The 23,580-nt window shown below is 44.9% G+C and overlaps 1 protein-coding gene across 8 annotated transcripts in view; it reads right to left on the reverse strand.

The window, feature by feature from the left end:
- The window catches only part of PROM1 (prominin 1), a 317,825-nt gene that overhangs the window by 51,405 nt on the left and 242,840 nt on the right, over positions 1 to 23,580 (reverse strand). For 7 of the 8 annotated variants that reach the window (XM_073574622.1, XM_073574619.1, XM_073574616.1 and 4 more), the window contains 6 exons: positions 22,495 to 22,598; positions 21,786 to 21,870; positions 20,077 to 20,223; positions 8,026 to 8,097; positions 3,073 to 3,165; positions 857 to 874 (listed from right to left, as the gene is read on the reverse strand). In XM_073574622.1, the coding sequence (XP_073430723.1) occupies positions 857 to 874; positions 3,073 to 3,165; positions 8,026 to 8,097; positions 20,077 to 20,223; positions 21,786 to 21,870; positions 22,495 to 22,598 (519 nt within the window). The remainder of the gene's footprint in view (positions 1 to 856; positions 875 to 3,072; positions 3,166 to 8,025; positions 8,098 to 20,076; positions 20,224 to 21,785; positions 21,871 to 22,494; positions 22,599 to 23,580) is intronic. The other variant, XM_073574617.1, reaches the window with a different exon arrangement.

Below are 23,580 nucleotides of genomic sequence, written 5' to 3' on the forward strand. Positions count from 1 at the left end.
GCAGAGGCTGTGATCACTGCCACAGCCTCTGTCCCCACCCTGAAATGAAGTGTCATCAGTGACGTCCATTTCTGGGGCTGGGTTAATTCCTCTACTGAGAATGGACCGGTTGTCAATTCCAACATATGCTTAGTACGAGCTCCCTTCTTACTGTGCAATATTCTTCTCAGTTCACAAAGACAACATTGTGCTCCCTCGCCGGCTCTGATGAAACGTGAAAATCCATCAAATATCACTATTTAGGAAGGGGCTGGTCTTTGCTCACCATGTTCTCTGCTCCCGATGCAAGCTGACAGTGCACTTTGTTGCCAGCTCATCACTTCTAATTAGAGATGGCGAGGGAGCGCACTGTCACACTGAAGTGATAAGAATATTCCAATGTAAGTAGGGAGTTCGAACTGAGCATATGTCGGAATTAATAACCGACAAATGCTCTGCAGAGCAGGGACTAGCCCAACCACTGAAACGGACGTCAGTGTTAATGCCTCATTTCAGGGTGGAAACAGAGGCTGTGGCAGTGACCATAGCCTCTGCCTCCTGATGAGGTCTCGTTTGACTATTCCACCATGCACTAATAAACATAGACAAATGTGTTATACATATGTAAAATGACAAAGATCACAGCTGACTTGCATCCAATGCCTTGGATCTGTCATATGCCGCCGTTGACTTACCATTGTCTAGTTTCTCATAGTGACATATAGTGACACCTCTACAGATCCCAAAAGCCTTCTTTTCTTACAAGATGGCACTGAGGACCTGGATGTTTCAATAGTAATAGTCACCCTATTCACAACATAGAACACCACAGGTAAAACATACATTTACAGACGTGCAACATGTAATGTATGCTTACCCTGGCTTTAACATATTTCTTGAAAAGCAGAGGGAAGAATAAGAAAGCAACATGAGCAATAGAACTCAAACTGCACCATGGCTCCTGAACTATCCGAGAGCAAACCATTGTGTAGACCGTATTGGGACATGCAAGCCTGCCATATTGGATTACTAGTTCTAAAACTATCCCATTTCCTGATCTCATGACAGTATAGAGGAGGTGAGGACCATGGTGGGACATGTGCAGGGTATTGTCTGACTTCTGAAGGATATTGTGTGGTGAAAGGAACTAGAAGAGGCACATTAATAGGTTATTAAAGGGGTTGTCCGGGCTTTTCACATAATCTCAGTGCATATCTGGGCTGCAGAATGCTGACAATAAGTAATTTACCTTCTGTGGTCAGTTTGCAGGGTTTGCTAGATATCAGCTCTTGCTTGTAAGAAAAAAGTCCAGAGGGGGTGTGTTCTGGCATTGAAATGAGAACTGGTCGTTTCCTCCTACTCTACTAAAAACCTGCCCGCTATAGCAACAACCCCACCCTTCATAGCTACAGGCCCTCCCCAACCACATGAACAAGCCTATCCCTCCTCACACAGTAACAAATCCTCCCCCTCTTGCAGCCTCAGTGCAGAGAGCAGAACCACCCAGCTACTCCTCCCCCAGACACACTCTGAACAGTGATCTATGGAAAGTGAAACTAGTGAGGGAGGAGGCAACGATGAGTTCTCATTTCAATGCCAGAACACACCCCCCCTGGACGTTTTCTTACAAGCAAGAGAAGATATCTAGAAAACGCTGCAAACTGGCCACAGAAGGTAAATTACTTATTGTCAGCATCCTGCAGCCCAGATATGCACTGAGATTATGTGAAAAGCCCGGACAACTCCCTTAAATCCATGAGGGAAATGGACCGGAGGGAAGTAATATTGGAATGTCAAATGTCATATATACATATCAATGTGTTAGTGCACATGTTTCATAAGCCCTTGCAGTTCTTACATCAACCCTGGATGTTTCAGACACAGTCACTGAGGACTTGGCCACGTCTTCTACCAAAATGTGCAATCAATGGAAAGATTGGACCTATGTTTCGTTTAGTTGGCTTCATTGAAATATCCATCATGGGAAAACACTTTATCAACTATTTAGAGGATAAGTGATACATGTCGGAACAATAATGGCCCCCCCACTATACCCCCACTGATCACTAGAAGTGGGGTCCCAAGCTCCATCTTCCTCCTCACTACATTATAACAATAAATATGGTCTTATGTCCATCCACTCCTTAAAATGTTTCTGGGGCTGTCGGAAAGAGCTCCTCTTTACATCTTTTGTGGAGTATGGAGATAAATTGAGCCATCACACAATTGTGACCCAAGCTGAAAGGCTTAGTCCCAAAAAACACCAAGATATCTCCTATACATAGGATATGTCATAACTTGTTGACCAATGGGGGTCTGACCGCTGTAGGGCACCAACTGATCCCAAAGAACTGGGCTTAGCAGCCCCTTCTTGAATGGGGGTCGAGATGAACATGCTCCACCTCTGCTCCATTACCAATGGGACTGCCGGAAATAGCAGAAAACACCTCTCCGCTTTTTCTGGCATCCTATAGACAATGACCAGAGCAAAGGCCAGGCACGTACATCTCCGATCTATTCAAGAAGGAGCTGTAGACTCCTGATCTCAGGATTCCCGATCTTGAGATCTCAGGTGGTGTAAGCGGTCAGACCCCATGGTCAGCAAGTTATTCACTATCCTAAAGTTAGGAAATAACTTCTTTTTGGGGGGAACTAACCATTTTCAAAGTGAGACATCTGTGACCAAATCTAGTTAAGTGCTATGCTGATTCGCCTTCTGATTCGCCTTCTGTTGGATCTTCTTGACTATTTTTTTAGGACATGTTTTATTTTGGAGCCCCTTATTGACAATTGAGCAACCACATGTCCTTCGAAAAAAAGCGGGGTCATGAAACTTTGCTTTACCTAGACTTCTACACGTTAAGCGGAAACTGCAAGCAAAAGTAATGGCTGTAGTGACTGAGATTAGTGCCATTAAGCTACATAACGGCAGCCACTATATGTGTGACACATGGATTCATGTAAAGGACAGAGTGAAAATATGACAGCCGCCCGTATATTGGAGAACACCAATGGTAGCCACAAGGTAGAGTCCAGCGGCCCATCCCAATCCCCTTTTCGGCCTACACAGTATAGAATACCCATAGTGTTTACCATTGACTGCTCCATCGGTACGACTTGCTGAAGGTGTATCATCCGTATACTATTTGCGTGTCCTTTTAAAGCATTTCCTAATGCTCCTTTTGGCTGAAAGGAAATAGAAAGATTTCTGGGCAGAGTCGTTATTGATGTAAAAGTTGCGTTACAACACAGGGTTAATCATCATAAAACAAGTCCATCGATTAGTAGCGTAAGGCAGCATTGTGAATTGGCCCATAGAAGCGCTACCCGACATGAACCTAAAGTCATCGCATTCATTATCCAAGGTTGTGGCAATCATCAGATTCCCACCAGAATCGCTCAGCGGCTACGTAAGACACAAACATCGTCCAACAGTATCGCCTAAATCAGGGTGGAGTTTTCATAGCTGGACAGTTTGCTCCACTCATAAGACATGTCCAGGAAAAGTAAGGAAGGACACATGTGTAATGGCCACATCTGACCCATAATCGCAAGCTAGAAATAGCCATATAGATTATTAGTCATACTGCCAGTATCAAAACAATAAGTGATGATACAGAAGAAGCCTGCTCTTTGAAATAGGAAAAATTAATCTTCTCTCGAAAAGTAAATGACCAGTTTTGAAAACTATTTACATTTTTTCAACTAGAAAAGTCTAAAATTCCTTGCTGACAGAGTTAGTGATTGGTCACTACTCACTTGCTATATTCCCCCATATAAAATAAAAACAGTCGATACTGTATAATATAGCACTTGAGAAGGAGTTGGCCGAGTAGTGGACATTCCCTTTAAATAAAAGCACCCTGCCTTCCTTCAGCCACTACTAAAGAGATCTCTGTAGAAATACAGTATGCGGCACACTCCTAAGCCCCCCGCTAGTGGTGTCTACAGTCACATTTTATTATTTAACAAGGTTTTCTCGAGTTCCTAAATAGCCGACATTGCAAAGTACTTATAAAAACAAGCAACGTTGCAGTTTCCCTTCTTTTTAAAAAAAAAAATCCTCCCCATTCTCAGTAACGGAGAGGTTTTTAAACCTATTGTATACCAATTATACCCTAGATTATCGGCCACGGTAGAGTCCTAGGTAATGAGTCCATTCCGCTTGCCGGATCTCTGCATCAGACAAGCCCCAATTCCTCTACGCTCCGTGCGATGATGCAGAGGCAAAGCTACCTCTGTCCCCATTGCAGAGTGCTCAGTTCAGATCAGCAGCATAACCATGCCACTGGTCAGAACTGTCAGTCTTCAGAAACGCACCACCCCCCTGCCCCAACGAGAAGTTGGTGGGCAGAGGAGCTATGTGCTCCTGAACAAAAGAAGATGAGATCAACCCTTTAAACTTTATATCTGAATATTGGAGCTCCAGCAGCGATCACAATATGTTAAGACCAGTGATGAGCGAACATGCCCGGGTAAGGCGTTATCCAGGCATGCTCATGTGCTAACAGAGGGTCTTTGGCATGCTTGAAAAATATGTTTGAGTCCCTCGCAGCTGCTCGGCATTTCCTGCATGTGTTGTGGCTGTCTAACAGCCATGAGACATGCAGCCGCGGGGACTTGAACAAATTATTTGAGTGCGCCGAAGACACTCGGTTAACACCTGAGCATGCTCAGATAAAGCCTTATCCGGCATGCTTGCTCATCACTAGTTAAGACATTTATCTGCTCTGCATAATTAGATATTTCTTTTAAAGGGGTTGTACCAAGTTTGGACAATTCCCCCTATTTATTGGATAGGGCATAACTTCCCGAACGTTGGGGGTCCAAATTCTGGGACCTGGCTGAATTGGAGAATCGAGGCTCTGAAGAGTCCCGTGTGATTAAAGCAATGGTGGATCATGCACACTCCTGCTCTAATCATTCTTAATGGGACCGCTGGAGATAGCCAAGCACAGCGGTCAGCTGGTCTTCGACACCACCATTGTGAAAGAATGTGGCGCAGATGGGCATCATCGATCATTACTCCATTCACACAGGAATCTTCAGAACCCAGGCTCTCTAAGTTAATAGGGGCTCAACCATTCAGGAAAAGAAATATGATGTCATTGGAATCACTGAAACTTGGTGGGACAATACACATGATTGGAATACAAGACTAGAAGGATACAACTTATTTGCAAGAAACAGATTTGATAAGCGAGGAGGGGGTGTCGCATTGTATGTTAGAAACGCGTATATCTGCACAGAGATTGAAGCTTCAGAGACTGGGAGTTCTGTGGAAACTGTTTGGGTAAGAATACAAGGACAGAACAATGGAAAGGACACCATTGTAGGCATTTACTACAGGCCGCCTGTGCAAGCTGAAGATATGGATGAACTCTTTATGCATCAAATGGCCAAGTTCTCCAAAAAATATGACATAGTTGTCATGGGAGATTTCAACTATCCAGACATTTGTTGGGAATCTCTCTCAGGCAAAACTAACAGGTCAAGGAAATTCTTATCCTCTCTTGCTGACAACTTTATCTTCCAAAAGGTAAGGGAGAAAACAAGGGGAACTGCTACCTTGGATCTAATCCTTATAAACAGGGAGGAAATGGTTGAGGAGGTAAAAGTGGCTGGGACCCTAGGAGGTAGCGACCATGCTATTTTAGAATTTTGGATAACTAGAGGCGGAAGACCTGTGAAGACTCAGACATCAAGGTTAGATTTCAGAAAGGCAGATTTTAAAGGATTCAGAAAGAGAATTGGAGGGATCCAATGGCTGGATATCCTTAAAGACAAAAATGTCCAGGAAGGATGGGAAATCTTGAAAAATGAAATTCTCAAAGCACAGTTGTTAACAATTCCGAAAAGAGGGAAGAATAGGAAGCATTTAAGGAAACCAGGATGGATGAACACAGAACTTAAGCACATGCTAAAAAGGAAGAAAAAAATGTTTATAAAATGGAAAGAGGGAGGCATATCTAAAGAAGAATATAATGCTGTCTGCAGAACCTGCAGGGCACAAATCAGATTATCTAAAGCTGAAAATGAATTGAGGCTTGCAAGAGATGTCAAAAGCAATAATAAAGGATTTTGGGGATATGTCAAAAGTAAAAGAAAAGTCAAAGATGCTATAGGATTTTTACAGGATGAAAATGATGAAATGGTAAGACAGGATGTTGAGAAGGCTGAACTTTTAAATTCCTATTTTGCATCTGTTTTCTCTCAGAAAGGAAATGTAACATCAACTGTTATTCACTGTCCTATTAAGGGAATAGAAGAATCCAGGATATCTATAAACAGAAAGATAGTGAGGAAACACTTAGCTAACCTAAATGAATTCAAGTCTCCAGGTCCAGATGAATTACACCCCAGAGTACTGAAGGAGATAGCAGAAGAAATTTTCGAACCCCTCTCCATAATCTTTGAAAATTCTTGGAGAACAGGAGAAGTGCCAGAAGACTGGAGAAGAGCAAATGTTGTTCCTATCTTCAAAAAGGGGAAGAAGGTGGACCCAGGCAACTATAGGCCGGTGAGTCTGACTTCTATACCAGGAAAGATCTTTGAACAAATTATTAAACAACATGTATGTCAATACCTGGATAAGAATGAAGTGATTAAACAGAGTCAGCATGGGTTTGTAACTAATAAGTCATGTCAGACTAACTTAATTTCCTTCTATGATGGTATCACTGATTGGGTGGATCAAGGAAATGCTGTAGATATAGTATATCTTGACTTCAGCAAAGCATTTGACAAAGTCTCTCATACAATCCTTATTGAAAAAATGACTAAGTATGGAATGGACAAGGCAACTGTTAGGTGGATTCATAACTGGCTTAGTGATCGGACACAAAGAGTGGTCGTAAATGACTGCACATCCAGTTGGAAGAATGTCTCAAGTGGGGTACCACAGGGCTCTGTCCTGGGCCCTGTATTGTTCAACATCTTTATCAACGATTTAGATGAAGGAATTGAGGGTAAACTGATTAAATTTGCTGATGACACAAAGCTAGGAGGGATAGCTAATACTAGAGAAGAGAGAGAGAGGATTCAAAAAGATTTAAATAAACTGGAGAAGTGGGCAGCAACTAACAGAACGGTTTTTAACAGGGAGAAATGCAAAGTACTACATCTGGGCAATAAAAATGAAAAAAGCATATACAGAATGGGAGGAATAGGGCTAAGTGACAGCACATGTGAAAAAGACTTGGGTATACTAATAGATAACAGACTGAATATGAGTCAACAGTGTGATGCAGCAGCAAAAAAGGCAAATGCAATTCTAGGATGTATTAACAGAAGCATACAGTCTAGATCACGTGAAGTCATTATTTCCCTCTACTCCTCTTTGGTCAGACCTCATCTGGAATATTGTGTCCAGTTTTGGGCACCACATTTTAAAAAAGACATCAACAAACTGGAGCAAGTTCAGAAAAGAGCGACCAGAATGGTGACCGGTCTGCAAACCCTGTCTTATGAGGAAAGGTTGCAGGATTTGGGAATGTTTAGTTTGCAAAAGAGAAGACTGAGAGGAGACTTAAAAGCTGTCTACAAATATCTAAAGGGCTGTCACATTGTAGAAGGATCAACTTTATTCTCATTTGCACAAGGAAAGACTAGAAGCAATGGGATGAAACTGAATGGGAGGAGACACAGATTAGATATTAGAAAAAACTTTTTGACAGTTAGAGTGATCAATGAGTGGAACAGGCTGCCACGAGAAGTGGTGAGTTCTCCTTCAATGGAAGTCTTCAAACAGAGGCTGGACAGACATCTGACTGGGATGATTTAGCGAATCCTGCTTTGAGCAGGGGGTTGGACCAGATGGCCCAGGAGGTCCCTTCCAACTCTACGATTCTATGATTCTATGATTCTATGACCCCCAGCGATAGGGAAGTTATCCCCTATCCAATTAATAATGGATAACTTCCAAACTTCAAGGAAATCAGAAGAAATCTGTAGAAATGCTTGCTCATATTATTTAATTCTAAAATTTTAAATATAAAATTTATATCCTGCAATATATGAAGAACAAAGAGTGTACGGTAGACTTACCAGCATGTCAGCATTTTCTTCCAGCTCATTGGCGTAAGCCAAGAGATCCACCTTTGTGCTGCTTTTCCCGGTCTAGAGACAGAAAAATTAAAACCTTCAATGTAAAAACTGTGACAAGGCTCAGCGATTTATGCCTATTTTGAGCGGCTGGGCCGTACTCGTGCTCTACAGGGTGTGAACAGTGTTTTAAAGCCGGCTCTGTATACTGTATCTTGCCATAGACATTTTTAATTGTTCATTTGCTTCCTAAATGAAAAGTGAAAACTGTTTAATTAGTCTTTATTAAATATTTCCCACCATTTTGCTGCTGTTGCAGAGTGTCTAAGTCCTTTATCTAAGGCCTGTTTCACACTTCCGTTTTTGACCATCAGTCAAAATCCGGCGTTTTTGCAAAAAAACGGATCTGCCATTTTTTTGGCGGATCCGTTTTTTTCCCCATTGACTTGCATTACCGGCGGATCTTGACGGATGGCCATCCGTTGGATCCGGTTTTTTTGCGGATCCGTCAATTTTTTTGCGTCCGCCGAGATGCCTGGACAGTTTGCTCCACTCATAAGACATGTCCAGTCTCTCTCTCTCTCTCTCTCTCGGGCAGCGGTTCCTTTAAAATTCTTCATTCGGCGGATCCGTCAAAAAAACGGATCCGGTGGCTTCACATCAGTTAGGAACGGATCCATTTTTTCGCCTTTTTGGCGGATTTTAACTGACACAAAAAACTGAAGTGTGAAACAGGCGTAACTGTGCTTTTGTAAAGACGTTTCCGATCAGTCCGAACTCTTGCTCCTCGTCCAGCTGGCTGTCTGTTCCCCCCCCATCTCTCAGTATTAGGGCTCATACTCACTTGCGAGAGACTCGCACGGTTCTCGTGCAAGTCTCTCGCATGAAAACCTGGCACTGCTGCCGGTTTTCGGACCGGAGCATGCGGCTATATGTATTTCAATGCAGCCGCACTTTTCCTATCTGAGTGCCGGCGGCAGTGCAAGGTTTTCATGCGAGAGAATTGTGCGAGTCTCTCGCAAGTGAGTATGAGCCCTTAGGCCGAGTCCAGAAAATATGGATGATTATTAATTCATATTTTCATCCATATGCCCTGTTTTTTTACAACAATAACTAAAATAATTAGAGTTTCCTATTATAACAATTGCAATGGGATCCGTTAAAAATGGATGGAGTCTGCATGGCCTCGCTTTAGCGCACACGCATTGAAATGTATGAGTGAGCCTCATCCGAGAAATGGATGAGACTAGCGCCTGCTGCGCTTTTTTTTCAAAACTGAAATTTTTTTAAATTTATTTTTGGTTTTTCATCCAAGACAAAACTGACGAAACTCGAATGAAACGCTGAAAAACATCACTAATAAAACTTGGACTGTTGTTCTTGTACATTAATGAGCCCTAAAATTGATTGATCCTGAGAATGTGAATGGAGCCGAGGTTGAGCATGTGCACTTCCACTCCATTCATTCTCAATGGGATTGCTGTACATAACTGAGTACTGAGGTTCCATTGAGACGGAATGGCGTCGTGGTGCGTATGCTCGACCTCCGCTCAATGTGTTCTCGAGAATAGTGGTGGTTAGAGTTGAGCGAAACGGCTCGAAAAATTTCAAAAGTCGCCGACTTTTAGCAAAGTCGGGTTTCATGAAACGAAACCCGACCCTAGTATGAGGTCGGCCACGAGGTCGGCGACTTACGCGCCAAAGTCGAGTTTCAAAAGTTTGTTTTGCGCTCTTTTTCAGCCAATCAGGATCCACGGACACTGTGGGCAACGTGATGACATAGGCAGGGGTCACCACCATCTTTCAGAAGGGCATGCAAGTGATTGGCTTGCTTTGGTGGGCGTCACAGGGGGTATAAAAGGGCGTGCACGCCGACCGCCATCTTACTTCTGCCGATCTTAGCATAGGGAGAGGTTGCTGCTGCTGATTCTGTAGGGAGAGCGTTAGGCAGGGAAGAAGAAAAAAAAACTGCTTCTGCTGCTAGCGATTTTGCCTGTACAACACACCAGTCACTGTGTGTGCAGTGCAAGGGGAGGCTATATTGTGGTGGATCAGCGGTGTTGGTTGTTAGGCTGCCTTCTAAGGCTTCCTGACAGCTGCATTGCTGTTTACCCACTGCTCTGCAAACTGCTTTTTTAAAAGCAATCCCAATTTTTTTTCTTTGTCCTGCTGTGGTACTGAGCGTGCATTTTTTCACACCATACAGCGGTGTACGCTCCTCACACAGTACTGTGTAACGGCTGTTATCACAGCCACAGTGAAGCTATCTGTGTGTCACTCTGTGAGAATAAGTCGAGGACATGTTCCGTTCTTACAGACCTGCACCTTCTAGTTTTGTCTAGCTTTCAAACAGTTAAATATATTTGCTGTTTGATCACATTCAAAACTATAGAGAGACAGCGTGTGTCAGTCCGTATACTTAAAAAACACGGAGCTTGACAATTTTACGTACACCGGACAGCCGTGTACGTGCACGCTCCTCTCAGTACCGTGTAACGGCTGTTATCACGGCCAGAGTGAAGCTATCTGTGTGTCACTGTAGAAGGATAAGTGGAGGACTTGTTCCGTTCTTACAGACCTACACTCTAGGGAGATTCCTATTCTGCCCAATTCTACATACACCTTGTAGTTTGTGATACACTAGCCAATTTCTGCCTGTGACATAGCGCTCTGATATTCAGTGGGCCTCACACAATCCAAAAGTGTCCAGTGTCCACTAGTGTGTGCAGAAATTCAAAATCTCTGTGATCCTGTAGTCACTTTTTTCACACCTGTGCCATCGAGCCTGTGACATAGTGCTCTGATATTCAGTGGGCCTCACACAATCCATAAGTGTCCAGTGTCCACAAGTGTGTGCAGAAATTCAAAATCTCTGTGATCCTGTAGTCACTTTTTTCACACCTGTGCCATCGAGCCTGTGACATAGTGCTCTGATATTCAGTGGGCCTCACACAATCCATAAGTGTCCAGTGTCCACAAGTGTGTGCAGAAATTCAAAATCTCTGTGATCCTGTAGTCACTTTTTTCACACCTGTGCCATCGAGCCTGTGACATAGTGCTCTGATATTCAGTGGGCCTCACACAAACCATAAGTGTCCAGTGTCCACAAGTGTGTGCAGAAATTCAAAATCTCTGTGATCCTGTAGTCACTTTTTTCACACCTGTGCCATCGAGCCTGTGACATAGTGCTCTATTCAGTGGGCCTCACACAATCCAAAAGTGTCCAGTGTCCACTAGTGTGTGCAGAAATTCAAAATCTCTGTGATCCTGTAGTCACTTTTTTCACACCTGTGCCATCGAGCCTGTGACATAGTGCTCTGATATTCAGTGGGCCTCACACAATCCAAAAGTGTCCAGTGTCCACTAGTGTGTGCAGAAATTCAAAATCTCTGTGATCCTGTAGTCACTTTTTTCACACCTGTGCCATCGAGCCTGTGACATAGTGCTCTGATATTTAGTGGGCCTCACACAATCCATAAGTGTCCAGTGTCCACAAGTGTGTGCAGAAATTCAAAATCTCTGTGATCCTGTAGTCACTTTTTTCACACCTGTGCCATCGAGCCTGTGACATAGTGCTCTGATATTCAGTGGGCCTCACACAATCCATAAGTGTCCAGTGTCCACAAGTGTGTGCAGAAATTCAAAATCTCTGTGATCCTGTAGTCACTTTTTTCACACCTGTGCCATCGAGCCTGTGACATAGTGCTCTGATATTCAGTGGGCCTCACACAATCCATAAGTGTCCAGTGTCCACAAGTGTGTGCGGAAATTCAAAATCTCTGTGATCCTGTAGTCACTTTTTTCACACCTGTGCCATCGAGCCTGTGACATAGTGCTCTGATATTCAGTGGGCCTCACACAATCCAAAAGTGTCCAGTGTCCACTAGTGTGTGCAGAAATTCAAAATCTCTGTGATCCTGTAGTCACTTTTTTCACACCTGTGCCATCGAGCCTGTGACATAGTGCTCTGATATTCAGTGGGCCTCACACAATCCAAAAGTGTCCAGTGTCCACTAGTGTGTGCAGAAATTCAAAATCTCCCTTATCCTGTAGTCACTTTTTTCACACCTGTGCCATCGAGCCTGTGACATAGTGCTCTGATATTCAGTGGGCCTCACACAATCCAAAAGTGTCCAGTGTCCACTAGTGTGTGCAGAAATTCAAAATCTCCCCTGTCCAATAGACACCTTGTACCTTGTTTTACATTACTATATAGTTTGTTGGATTTTGTCTACATTTCTACAAAAATGAGGAAGGATGGTGGAAGAGGCCGTGGAATTGGGCGGGGGTTGGCAGCTGGTAATGATGGTGTTGGTGGTGGATCTGATGGTAGTGGCAAGAGCAAAATAGGACCGAATGCAGGAGGTGTTGAGCCTGCGTCATCGTCTGGCTCCACAAGGCCTCGAAGGCTTAGTTTTCTAGGACTTGGCAAACCACTTTTAAAGCCAGAGCTGCAGGAAAAAGTTTTGTCTTACATTGCTGACTCAGCCTCCAGCTCTATCTCCTCCTCTTCTGAAGTTGTAAAAAGTAAAAGCACTGAGTCGTCATTGGAGGCTCATGTTCATGAACCACACCTTTCCTTGTGTCCTTCACCCCAACCAAGATTGAAGGATGACGCAGGCCATACTATTGATTACTCCATGGAGCTGTTTTCACATACCATGCCTGGATTATCAAGTGAAATGGTGAATTACCCAGGCCAAGATGAATCTAACATGGAGTGCACTGATGCACAGCAGCTGATAGATGATTCTGCTGGTACATTCACTCAGAGCACTACATTGTCCTCGCAGTGTACAGAGCCAGATTCTGACCCTGATGAGACTCAGGTGCCCCTTCCCGCACACTATACCACCATACACGGTGACACAGAGGAAGGTGCATATGACATTGAAGAGGAGGTGATGGATGACCCAGTTGTTGACCCAGATTGGCATCCATTGGGGGAAGAGGGTGCTGCTTCTAATAGCTCAGATGAGGAGCATCCACAGCATACATCGACATCGCAACAGCTGTTATCTGGCAGGCCCGGAGCACTCCAAAGACAGGTTCCAAAAATCAAAAGAGTTGCTGGACAGCTTGTCCAGAGGGTCAAAAGATCACAGCGTGCTAGGCCGCAAAATGTCTGCCAAAGTAGGAAGAGTGCAGTGTGGCACTTTTTTGAACAAAATCCTCATGATCAGGCCAAGGTTATCTGTAAGAAGTGCGCAAAGACCTTTAGCTGAGGGAAAAATCTGAAAAATTTGAATACCAGTTGCATGCTTAGACATTTAACCACCATGCACTTGCAAGCGTGGACACAACGCTACATTGTTTCCCCCACTGTAAGCCCACCGGTTAGCACAGCAGCAAATGTTGAGGTGTCGTTGCAAGGCCACAGCAGTCAGGGAATCCCACTGTTATATCAACGAAAGACTGATTCTAGGCCATCAGAAAGAACACAAACTCCATCACCATCATCAACCCTCTCTCAGTCCGCCCTGTCCACCGCTACTTCCACCATATGCAGCTCTCAAGTCCAGCTCACCCTCCCAGACACTATGAGTAGGTCAAGAAAGTACTCAGTCTCTCATCCGCGTACACTGGGTTTGAACGCCCACATTGCCAAACGAATCTCGTTTGAGATGATGCCCTATCGGTTGGTGGAAAGCGCAGCTTTCCGCGAACTCATGGCCTATGCAGTACCACGCTATGACCTACCCAGTCACCACTTCTTCTCTCGCAAAGCCATCCCAGCCCTCCACCATCATGTGAAAGACCGCATTGTCCATGCACTCAAGCAGTCAGTGAGTGGAAAGGTGCACCTCACAACTGATGCATGGTCCAGTCGGCATGGCCAGGGCCGTTACGTGTCCATCACTGCGCACTGGGTTAATGTGGTGGATGCAGGGTCCACAGGGGACAGCGCTGCCTAGCCCACGGTATAGGAAACAGTTGGCTGTAGGCGTTCGACCCTCCTCCTCCTCCTCCAGAAGCGAAAGCTCGTCCACAGAGCGCAGTCGTACGAGCACTCCATCTGCAGCTGCCACTGTTGCACACGAGATGTCCCCCTATCGAGCAGCTAGTGGAAAGCGTCAGCAGGCTGTGTTGCAGATGATGTGTTTGGGCGACAGACACACCGCCGAGGTGCTGGCCGAGTACTTTCAGCGACAAACTGAGTCATGGCTGGGCAGTGAACATCTTGAGGCAGGCAAGGTAGTTAGTGATAACGGCCGTAATTTTGTGGCAGCCATAGCCCTTTCAAAACTCAGCCACATACCTTGCTTGGCTCACACCTTTAACCTGGTGGTGCAGTGCTTCCTCAAAAATTATCCGGAGTTAACAGCCCTGCTCCAGAAGGTGCGAAGACTGTGCACGCACATCCGCCGGTCGCCTGTACACTCCATTCGTATGCAGAAGCTGCAGCGATTGCTCCATCTTTCCAACCACCGCCTCATTATCGACATTGCAACAAGGTGGAACTCCACCCTGCATATGGTTGAGCGGCTGTGCGAGCAGAGGCAGGCCATAATGCATTTGTGGGAGGATACACGGCCAGGCACTTTGAGAGCAGACATGGAGTTGACAGGTGTGCAGTGGTCGAAGCTGAAAGACCTCTGTAAAGTCCTTCAGTGTTTTGAGGAATGCACACGGCTGGTAAGCGCAGACGACGCCATCCTAAGCATGAGCATCCCACTTATGCGTCTGCTCATGCAAACTTTGACGCACCTTAAGGAGCAGGCGTCTGCAGCCAATGTTGACGAGGAGGGAATCCTTGATGACATTCAGCCATTGTCTGCTCAGGGACCTCTCCTGGACGAGGTGGAGGAAGAAGAGGAGGAGGAGGATGATGATGGGGATGATTACTTAGGGGAGGAGGATGCATCTCGTGGGGCAAGTGAAAATGTTGGCGTGGCAAGGGTTTGTGTGTGACTGGAGGGATGTGGATTTGCCAGAAAGTGCTCCTCCAACCAGCACTCGCAGTGCATCATTGACACCGGGAACATTGGCCCACATGTCAGATTATGCCTTGCAGATCCTAAAAAGGGACCCCCGCATTGCCAAAATGATGAACGATGACGACTACTGGTTGGCCAGCATCCTGGATCCACGCTATAAAGGCAAATTACAAAACATCATGCCACAGGAGAACCTTGACCTAATATTGGCTAATAAACAAGCAACTCTGGTAAATCGGTTGCTTGAGGCATTCCCAGCACACAGCAGCGGTGATGGTTCTCACACGAGCCGTACGGGCCGGGGGCAGCTTGGCAGAGGTGTTCGTGGTGCACACAGCAGAAGTGGCGTTGGAGACAGGGGTTTCATGACAATGTTGTGGACTGATTTTTCAAGTACCGCTCACACAACTGGTAATACTGCATCGATGGAAAGTGACAGGAGACAGCAGTTGTCAACTATGGTTACAAACTACTTTTCCTCCCATATCGATGTTCTCCCACACAGGTCATTCCCCTTTGACTATTGGGCCGCTAAACTGGACACCTGGCCTGAATTGGCACAATATGCCTTACAGGAGCTCGCTTGCCCAGCTGCAAGTGTGCTATCGGAAAGAGTCTTCAGTGCAGCTGGATCAATCCTGACAGAAAAAAGGACCCGTCTGTCAACCCAAAATGTGGATGATCTAACCTTCATTAAAATGAACCATGCATGGGTTTCCAAGGATTTTGTCCCACCTTCCCCTGATGACACATAGGGTGACAGAAAAATGGCTTGCTTTGGTCCACCTCTTCCTGGGACTTGACCTATTTCGCCTTTTGCATCAGCTGAATGTCCAACATCAACATATGCCACTTTCAAAAACTCCCTAACTGTGCTGCCTCCCCCCCCCATGGCCGTGGTCACCACCTAGCGCACGACACCGTGCGAGTGCCGTTGCCCTGGACAGGTGGGTAGGCCGACTCTTGGGCGCGGGCACTGGCACAGGGTCCCTCATAGTGCAATCAAGTGTCTCTGATGGTGGTGGTGCATACCCGCCGTCAGACACACCGCCGTACTATGAGGGGCCCAGTGCCAGTACCGACGCCCATGAGTGGGCCCCCCTTGCTTGGGCAGGGCCCCAGCATTTGCAATCTTTACATCTCCCTGCTCCTCCGCTGTGTAGTCTGGGCCGTCAAATCCATACTGTGCCTGCACCGTCTGAGCCTGCCTCCTGATGTATAGACATATATTTTGAATGTGTACGCTATCCATACATGTTATCTAGGGATACGGTACCCTTTCTCACCTTTGTGCAATCACGTGCAAGCCATACTGGGCCTAACACCGTCTGAGCCTGCCTCCTGATGTATAGACATATATTTTGAATGTGTACGCTATCCATACATGTTATCCGGGGATACGGTACCCTTTCTCACCTTTGTGCAATCACGTGCAAGCCATACTGGGCCTAACACCGTCTGAGCCTGCCTCCTGATGTATAGACATATATTTTGAATGTGTACGCTATCCATACATGTTATCCGGGGATACGGTACCCTTTCTCACCTTTGTGCAATCACGTGCAAGCCATACTGGGCCTAACACCGTCTGAGCCTGCCTCCTGATGTATAGACATATATTTTGAATGTGTACGCTATCCATACATGTTATCCGGGGATACGGTACCCTTTCTCACCTTTGTGCAATCACGTGCAAGCCATACTGGGCCTAACACCGGCTGAGCCTGCCTCCTGATGTATAGACATATATTTTGAATGTGTACGCTATCCATACATGTTATCCGGGGATACGGTACCCTTTCTCACCTTTGTGCAATCACGTGCAAGCCATACTGGGCCTAACACCGTCTGAGCCTGCCTCCTGATGTATAGACATATATTTTGAATGTGTACGCTATCCATACATGTTATCCGGGGATACGGTACCCTTTCTCACCTTTGTGCAATCACGTGCAAGCCATACTGAGCCTAACTCCGTCTGAGCCTGCCTCCTGATGTATAGACATATATTTTGAATGTGTACGCTATCCATACATGTTATCCGGGGATAAGGTACCCTTTCTCACCTTTGTGCAATCACGTGCAAGCCATACTGGGCGTAACACCGTCTGAGCCTGCCTCCTGATGTATAGACATATATTTTGAATGTGTACGCTATCCATACATGTTCTCCGGGGATACGGTACCCTTTCTCACCTTTGTGCAATCACGTGCAAGCCATACTGGGCCTAACACCGTCTGAGCCTGCCTCCTGATGTATAGACATATATTTTGAATGTGTACGCTATCCATACATGTTATCCGGGGATACGGTACACTTTCTCACTTTTGTGCAATCACGTGCAAGCCATACTGAGCCTAACACCGTCTGAGCCTGCCTCCTGAGGTATAGACATATATTTTGAATGTGTACGCTATCCATACATGTTATCCGGGGATACGGTACCCTTTCTCACTTTTGTGCAATCACGTGCAAGCCATACTGGGCCTAACACCGTCTGAGCCTGCCTCCTGATGTATAGACATATATTTTGAATGTGCACACTATGCTATCCATACATGTTATCCGGGGATACGGTACCCTTTCTCACCTTTGTGCAATCACGTGTAATCCATACTGGGCCTGAAAACGGCTGGCGAGCTGTTAAGCAAGCTACAGCACCTGTGGTTTGCACACGTAAGTTTTTCATTTTTTCAGGAATGACGGTTAGGCCTAATTCCGGAACTGCGGTTGACCTGCACTTACTGGGAAATCATCGTTCGCGGGTAATAATTGTAATCACAGATCCCCATCACTAACGTTGTTCAGCGGGTTATCTTCACCTGTAAGCGACAAACGCTGGCCTTTTCAGTGTCGCGCACATGCAGCCACGGACATGTAAGGGCATGACACACCAGTTATTGGCCAATCTCATGTGCCAGAGCCTCACGTGTCCCTCTAGTAAGCCGGACTCGGACCGCGGGGCATGACGGAGTCTCGTTCGTTAACGGAATTAAGCTTGCAATGTGTGCATCTTTTCTGTAGCTGGCATGGTTGAGGTTTCCCAGGTGGAGTCGAATTAAACCGTAGGCTCCACTCCTGGTGGTGCCCTTCTGGACATTCCTTTAAGGTTCAGCTTTGCAACCATACTGCCCACGTAAAACAAACACTTTGCCTTCATGGACGCTGTTTGGAGGGTCATGACTCGTGGGAATAACGCCGCCCAATCAGTTAACCTGCTAGAGAGATCCTTCGTTGCTCCCAAGCATGACATCATACTCCCTAGGAGGAAGGTAATGCCACTGTGGCGACCGTACTCCTGGGGGCGACACAAGTGCACTGATGCCCAGCCACTGCTCGATGAATCTGCTGGTACATTGACCCAGACCACTACATTCCCCTCGCACGCTACACGGCCTGAATCTGACCGTGATGAAACTCAGGTTACCTTTCCCATATACAGTTCCATCTTACACGGTGACAAAGAGGAAGCTGAAGATGAAAGTGCAGGTTCGGCCCACCCGCCATCAGACACACCACCGTACTATCAGGGGCCCTGTGCCAGTGCCGTCGCCAACGAGTGGGCCCCCCCTGCTTGCTCAGGATCACAGCACTTGCAAGGTTGAAATACTGTGCAGTGAGATGGAAGATGGGAACGACGAGGAGTCCAGACTAGTACAGGGATTCCCTAGCGAGGAGACTTATTTCATTGTTTTCAATGTTGGGACAGCAATTTTTGGGGAGCACTATACTCTGGAGAATGATAGATGGGGCCCACCATACACTGGAACATTCCAAAGGTGGACATCAGACACTGGAGCAGCATTTACAGGGCCCATTATACACTAGAGCATTAGAAATGGGGCCCATTATGTTTGGAGATTATTTGGACCCATAAGACAGTGGAGCTTCATCCATGGGGACCAACATATACTGTAGCATTATGTGGAGCTCATCATATACTGTTTCAAACATTATATGGGACCAATGATTCTGTATGGAGAAATAGATGGGCCTTGTCATGAGATGTAAAAAGTGAAGTATTTTTCATTGCACTATACCGCTATTTCTCTGCCATATCGGAGCATGATGAGTTGTGGTCTGTGTTTAAGGGGCGCTCTTTCGCCCAGGGCACATGAAAACCTGGAGCCAGCCCTACCCCCCCACAACTTTAGCCAAATAACCCCCATTTTTCAGTGCGTAACTTGTATTATGAAGTTAATTAAGGTTGACAAGCTTAAGTAAGAAGAATTGATGCTTTTGGCATTCAAATGGGCACTGTAGGTGTGTTTCCTGTCCTCCTCTCACTGCCGACTTTTATTCCCCATTGACTTACATTGGGTTTCGTGTTTCGGGACGACCCCGACTTTTCCCTATAATCGGACGATCTTGCTCGACCCGACTTTTGGAAAAGTTGGGTTTCACGAAACGAAACTCGACCCTAAAAAACCAAAAGTCGCTCAACTCTAGTGGTGGTCCAAGCGATTGGATCCCCAACCATCAGGAAGTTATCCCCTATCCAGAGGCATAATTAGAGTCCGATGGGACCCGATGCAATCATTGCACTCATTAAGGACATACGTCCGAAACTCGTTTGCCCGACTTTTTAATATTTTTTTATGTGGTGGCGGGCTATGGTTGCATTTGTCATCTATATATTTTTCTAAAAAAAAAAAAAACATTGGATTTGACCAGATTCTCCAGCTTTTCCCGAGTGGACGGTTATTTCTACAGTTTGTCCAAAAATTTACAGAAAGTTTTTTGAAGCCTGCTGCAAATTACCCAACATAAATTTTGTGAAGCAAATAGACACCAAACACCCCCAATGTAAGCGGAAAACCAACCCAATACAATAATGACCAGTTGTATTCTGTGTGTGAATGTAGACATGCAGGGCACTTGGATGACATTTCATTGCCTACAAGTTGCTTCATGTAGAGATGCGATGTCAATGTCGTTATGATATTGTGGACAACATGGACAAATACTGGAAATTGCATCTTTTTATAACATGTTTATATCATTTTAATTGAGTTGCACCCATACGTACAAAAGCATGTTATATGGCTTATGCTGGTCTATGTCACATACAAGTCCTTCACGGCATGGAGACCACCTCTCATAGCGCGTACTTACCTCTGATAAAAATGCTTCAAAGTCGATGCCATCGATTCCTGTGGCTCTAAAATCTTCTAAATTCTTTCTTCCTCTTTGATCCAGCAAAACAATATTCCTCAGGTTAATATTCATCATCTCAATCCGATCTGATATTTCATCAACGTACTGGGAAACCAAGAGCGAGGATGTAAAGTGCTGAAAACTCACACCGGGATGGACATACCGTAAGCGACGGAGCCCATCACAATCATAAAACAAAATACCTGGGCTTCCTACAGTCTACCTGATTGCATGTCAAAGTGGTACTCCCCTATTAGATAAGTGTGCCCCACCAAATATACCAATGCCTTAAACCTCTCCAATCATTCACCTATAGATACAATGGTCGTCAGCCACCTCATTGGTCAGGGCGCAAGTCAGAGGACCTTTGCTCTGGAGATACACTTGTGCTCAAAAGTTTACATACCACGGCATGTTATCAGGCCTAAATCACCAGGGTATGTAAACTTTTGATCAGGGTCAACTGGAGGTTTTGGGTTGTCATTATGATTTAAAAAGAAAAAACACAGTAGTTTGACAATAAATGGCTTCACCCATCCACTAACCATGAGTGGAGAAAAAGTTTTGGTGTTCTCATTCATATTCTCTGAAAAAAGGCCAAGAAAGAAAAAATTCTGCAGGGGTATGTAAACTTTTGAGCACAACTGTAGGTGTCATTCTCAGAAGTGAGACTTAATTTATCGGACATTAATGGCATATCCTCGGAATGCACTATAGGTGCTTAAGATGGGAAAACTCTTTGAGAACTGTTAACCATGGCTTATAATTACTGGACTAGAGCTCCTTGCTCTCAACAAACCGGATTTGCGGTCGTTGCTCTGTATCCTGGTCAAGTCAAAGTGGCTGGTTGACACATCACATTACAAGGAGCCCATGTACTTTTCTTGAACAGGCATCCAATGCTGCCAATATCCCCTTGGAGTCACACCTAATCATAATGTAGCGCTCTAGTCACATCTGTGTTATGGCTTCCTTATAATGACAAAATTGGCTGTCAGACAACAAATTCCAACAGTGCCTGGCAGACCCCATTGACTTAGGTCAGTTTCATATGTCCAACATTCAAAATCTGAGTACAATCTGCAATGACCAGACTGGTCACTGCTCTCCTGACCCCAAACCAACAGCTTCATAGGCATATATGAGGTTGTTGAGCTTGGGTCAAGAGAACCATGGCCAGACTGGAAATCATGGTCTGAATTTAGACAAAGAATTCTGGACATGTGAAACATTTTTATACTGAGGTCTGTTATGGTATCCAATTGACAAAAATTACGACAGAGGTGAAGCAATTTAGTAATGCTAAATACTAAGGGAGATCTTCAAATTTACAAAATTACCCTTCTATTGAAATTTGAAAACCTTACTGTAAATTCTGTGGATCCCAATGGGATCATGTGTCAAAAAGGAGCTTGATGTTAGAGATGGGGAATAGGGCTGAAGTTCACTACAAGATGGTGGAAGTGTCAACTACTGTTGCTCCATTTACGGGTCCCATTTCACTATTTAGACATCGGAGTGCAATCATACAGCAGACATTGTAAGTTACTGTGTGCAAATCCCACTCTTATAATTAAAGTATGTCAGTGTTACACTACACTCAAGAATCGCAGAAAACCTCACTCACTATACTTCCCAAAAATCTCATCCACAACATTAGCACTTACCATACTGATATTTAAGAATTCATTGAGATTAAACAAATTATCGATTTGAAGAGCTGTAAAAACACCTTTGTTTTCCTTGCAGTCACTGGAAAAGAATGGAAAGGTATAGGATCAGCCATTTCCCAAATAATAATGCATTTAAAAGGGGGATGTCCATTAATTCCACTGTCGGAGAAACCACCCTGGATGCGCGGAGTTGCTGCCTTACGTGGTATTCATTGGGGGTCAGTAGAACACTCTGTTACTATCTTTGTCGGCGTTTCAATGGTAGATTCTGGGAAAAACTAGTTGCAGAAGAGCAGCCCTGGACAAGGTGCTTTTGTTTCTGTTCTAGCAAAAGTGGCTGCACAAATCGGGAACGTGTTGGTTGTTATATTTAAAGTGGCTCTGTCACCAGATCAAATGTGGCCAATGTGATTTTCTGGCTTTTATTTTTCACATTTGAAGTGTACCTACGATAAAAATTACAAACCTCTCCATTCTTTGTAGGTGGGAACACTGGCAAAATCAGCCATGTATCAAATACTTATTTTCCCCACTGTATATACACGTCCTGATGTTACCATATACAGTTGACAGGACTGCTTGGAACATGGACCCAGGTAAATGTTCTACCTTGAGTCTAAAAACCTTGTAACTACAAGTCTACCTCTTCCCATAAAATTGGTTCCTGTCTGTTCATCTTTGTTTTTTGTTTTTTTCTTTTTACCTGTAGACTTTTTCAAATGTTAGATTTATATTGGCGTTTTGATACAGAGCACCGGAGAGATAGTTTTTCCACTGTGAATTCAGCAGATATGGAGTATCCAGAACCTAGAAAACAAAAAGAACCAAATTTTATTACATATGGCTGAAAAGTATTGTTCATTATTACTGGTGAAAAATGAAGGGGACTTTACCATAGAAAAAACCTTGTGATATTAAAAGCAACCACAGGCGCCATGAATCGGTGACCACCCCGTTATTTCAGCCGGTTGGGAACTGTGTGTCACATATGACTAGTCCAAGCCCAGTCAATCAGGCGGAGTGCGTGAGACTGCGTCCCGCCTCGGTGATGCAAGGTCAACTTCCAGAGTCCCAAAGTTGACATGACATCACCGGATGCAGCTGGGGGGTCACGTAATCGGGACTGAGCGATAGAGGCAAATATGTCAACATAAGGTATTTGCAAAAAGACTTACCATATTTGAAAGGTTCAAATTGTTGGGCACAATATACTGTATATTGTAGTGGACCACCTCTTTAAGAATAAGTATTCGTTTGGCGTAAACAGGCTGCAGAGAAAAATATTGCTTTCGGTAGCACATCGTCCTGTATAAACAGGACTTGTGCTGCCTAAAACAATGGCAGCCTATGCGCCCTGAGCAAAGTAAGGGCAGATGCAGATGACCGTATTTTTGGTCCCGAGTGCTATCTGACAAAACATTGTATCTCACTCAGACCAGTGTTATTCTATGGGGTTATGCGCATGTTTGATTTTTACCTTGGGCAGAGTCGGTCCAAGGAAAAAAAAATTCCAGCATGCACAAGTTGGATCTGATATTTGGATTGCACGTGACCATACAACTCTGTTTGCTACGGACTGACAAAATGGAGAAGATGGGAGTATGATCAGAGTGTGATTAGCATAATTGACCCGATTCTCTTGATCACCTAGACTTATTTAGATCTATTACAGATCGCTCGGTGTGCATCGCTTAGAGTCTGCCGGTGTAAAACAGGCTACTAAATGACTGATAATCGGTGAAGGTTTACCAAATAGCGGTCATTCAGTGCTACCAGTCAGTCCATGAAA

Source organism: Dendrobates tinctorius, unplaced genomic scaffold, assembly GCF_039654945.1.
Source record: "Dendrobates tinctorius isolate UK_male_01 unplaced genomic scaffold, ASM3965494v1 ptg000039l, whole genome shotgun sequence".
Taxonomy (NCBI): Eukaryota; Metazoa; Chordata; class Amphibia; order Anura; family Dendrobatidae; genus Dendrobates; species Dendrobates tinctorius.